Source organism: Humulus lupulus, chromosome 1 (assembly GCF_963169125.1).
Source record: "Humulus lupulus chromosome 1, drHumLupu1.1, whole genome shotgun sequence".
Classification (NCBI taxonomy): Eukaryota; Viridiplantae; Streptophyta; class Magnoliopsida; order Rosales; family Cannabaceae; genus Humulus; species Humulus lupulus.
This window is the reverse complement of record NC_084793.1, coordinates 35,830,486-35,833,100: the sequence shown is the minus strand read 5'-3', so window position 1 is coordinate 35,833,100 and position 2,615 is coordinate 35,830,486. Positions and strand designations below refer to the sequence as shown.

Genomic DNA, 2,615 nt, shown 5'->3' with positions numbered 1-2,615 from the left:
GTAGGGCAGTTAGGATGGTACTTGAGATGGTGCACAAGCTGAAGCTGAGGAATTTTAGTCTTACTTCTTGATGGTTTGTGAATTTGGAATAGAGATAATAGTTATAATTTGTTGTAGTTTAGAATATTTGATGAGTAGTAGTATTGGCTAAAGTAATGATGGTTTATGATATTATAGTTGATGTTGTTGAGTGTTCAAGTGAATAAATTTGGGTTTGGAGGAGTAAAGTTTATGTTTTAGAGAGTAGAGTATAGTAAAAAGTAGTAGAGTTTTATTGATGGTTTGTTGTTTTTAGTTACACAATTTGTTACCCATGATGGGGTATTTATAGTGGCTAGCCTCCTTTACATTTGTGGCTAGAATTATTTGTTCTAGATTTTTTTAGTGTATTTGATTTACAAATACAACTTATAGACTAATCTACACAATAAAGAGTCTAGACTATTTAAGCATATAGCTTCTAGGAAGTTCTAGACTATAGAGTATTCTATAAAATGTCTTTGAAGTTTTTCTATTCTACAAATATCTAGAAAATTGATGAGTAAATTATTCTACAAATGTCTAGAATATTCTAGAGTATTCAATAAATGTGTAGCATCTTCTAATACTCCTCCTTGGCACACATTTCAGTAACTCCAATCATGTCTTGTAGTAGCTCAAACTTTCCTCTTGGTAGTTCCTTTGTGAATATATATGTTAACTGTTCTTCAGTCCTGCAGTGCTTGAGTTCTATTTCTTTGTTTGTTTCAACTTTTCTGATGAAATGATACTTGATGCTTATATGCTTTGTTCTACTGTGAAATACAGGATTTTTGGCCATTGCAATAGCTAATTTGATATCGCAGTAGATCTTTGTAGCTTCGTCTTGTGATTCTCCCATGTCTTCAAGTATTCTTTTTAGCCATATAGCTTGGCTTGTAGTCATTTTTGTGGCAATATATTTTGCTTCAGCTAATGATTGCGCAATTGTCGATTGTTTCTTTCATGCCTAGGAAAATATCCCTAATCCAATTGTGAAGGCATATCCTGCCATACTTTTCATATCGTCTAGTGATCCTGCCCAGTCACTGTTTGTGTAGCCGATTAGTTGTGAGTCATGGGTGGCTCCACACCATATTCCATAGATCTTTGTTCTTTGCAAATATCTAAGAACTCTCTTGGCTACTCTGTAGTGAACTTGACTTGGATCGTGCATGAATCTTGATAGGAGACTGACTTCATACATAATGTATGGTCTTGTAGATGTCAGATAGAGTAAGGGTCCAATTAAACTTAGAAACTTTGATTCAACTGCTTTTGGTGAGTCGTCCTCTTTCTTGAATGCTTTGTTGTTGTCTAGTGGAGTTGATACTATCTTACACCCCTCCATTTTTATCTTCTTCAATAGTGTCTCTTTATACTTCTTTTGTGAAATGAAGATCCCATCTTCTTTTTGAGTTATTTCAATCCCGAGAAAGTAGTGCATTAAGCCTAAATCAGTCATCTCGAAACTTTCATCATGTCTTCTTTAAACTTCTTGACCATCTTCTCACTATTGCATGTGTAGATGAGATCATCAACATATAAAGAGATAATGAGTGTGTCATTCGTTCCTTGAGTCTTGATGTAGAGTGTTGGCTCACTTTTTCTCTTCTTGAATCCTTGTTAAGTGAAGTAGTTGTCAATTCTGTTGTACCAGGCTCGCGGAGCTTGCTTTAGGCCATATAAAGCTCTTTTTAATTTGAGAACTTTATCTTTTTGTCCTTGCACCACAAATCCTTGAGGTTGCTCCACAAACCCTTGAGGTTGCTCAACATAGATTTTTACTTTGAGATAGCCGTTGAGAAATGTTGACTTCACGTCTAGTGGGAAAATCTTCCATTTCTTCCATGCAGCTAGAGCAATCAAAGCCTTGATTGTGTTAGGGCGAGCAACTGGAGCAAATGTTTCATTATAGTCAACTCCATGTTGTTTTGATTATCCTTTGGCAACTAACCTTGCTTTATGCTTTTGAATTGAGCCATCTGAGTTGAGCTTTATTTTGTAAACCACTTGACTCCTATAGTGTCTTTGTCTTATAAACGATCTACAAGCTCTCAAGTCTCATTCTTCTCGATCGTCTTTATCTCTTCGTCCATATCTTTTCTCCATACTTCTTGCTTTTGAGTGGCTTCAAAGCTTTTTGGCTCCATAAGAATTAAGTTGCAAGTCTCATAAATATCTGTTGAGGGTCTCATTCACCTTGGTGGTGATTCTAGAAGAGATTATGTGTCTTGTACTGGTTCTTGCATAGTTGGTTGAGTTAAAGAACTAATTTGATCATGGTCTTCATTAATTTCTTGTCTTGGCGATAGAGTGAAGGTTGATAGTCTTCCTTTCTACTTCTTCTGTCTACCAATTGTATGAAGCATCTTCGTCAAATCTTACATCATGGTTGATTATGAGTTTCTTTGTTCCTAAGCTATAGACTCGATAACCTTTTGATTGAGTGTTATAGCCTAAGAAAATTCCTTTCTCAGTCTTCTCATCTATCTTGCCTCTTTCTCTTTTGGAATATGTGTGTAGCATATGCAGCCGAATACTTTGAGATGCTTTGATGATGGCTTTCATCCACTCCAAGCTTCAATCGGTGTCTT

The 2,615-nt window shown here is 35.8% G+C and overlaps 1 protein-coding gene across 1 annotated transcript; it reads right to left on the bottom strand.

Moving 5' to 3' along the window:
* Nucleotides 1–988: 988 nt before the first annotated feature.
* LOC133812862 (uncharacterized mitochondrial protein AtMg00810-like) lies at nucleotides 989–1,483 on the bottom strand. The gene has a single exon (XM_062246691.1). The coding sequence runs from the start codon at nucleotides 1,481–1,483 to the stop codon at nucleotides 989–991; it is 495 nt and encodes a 164-aa protein (XP_062102675.1).
* Between the last annotated feature and the right edge of the window lie 1,132 nt (nucleotides 1,484–2,615).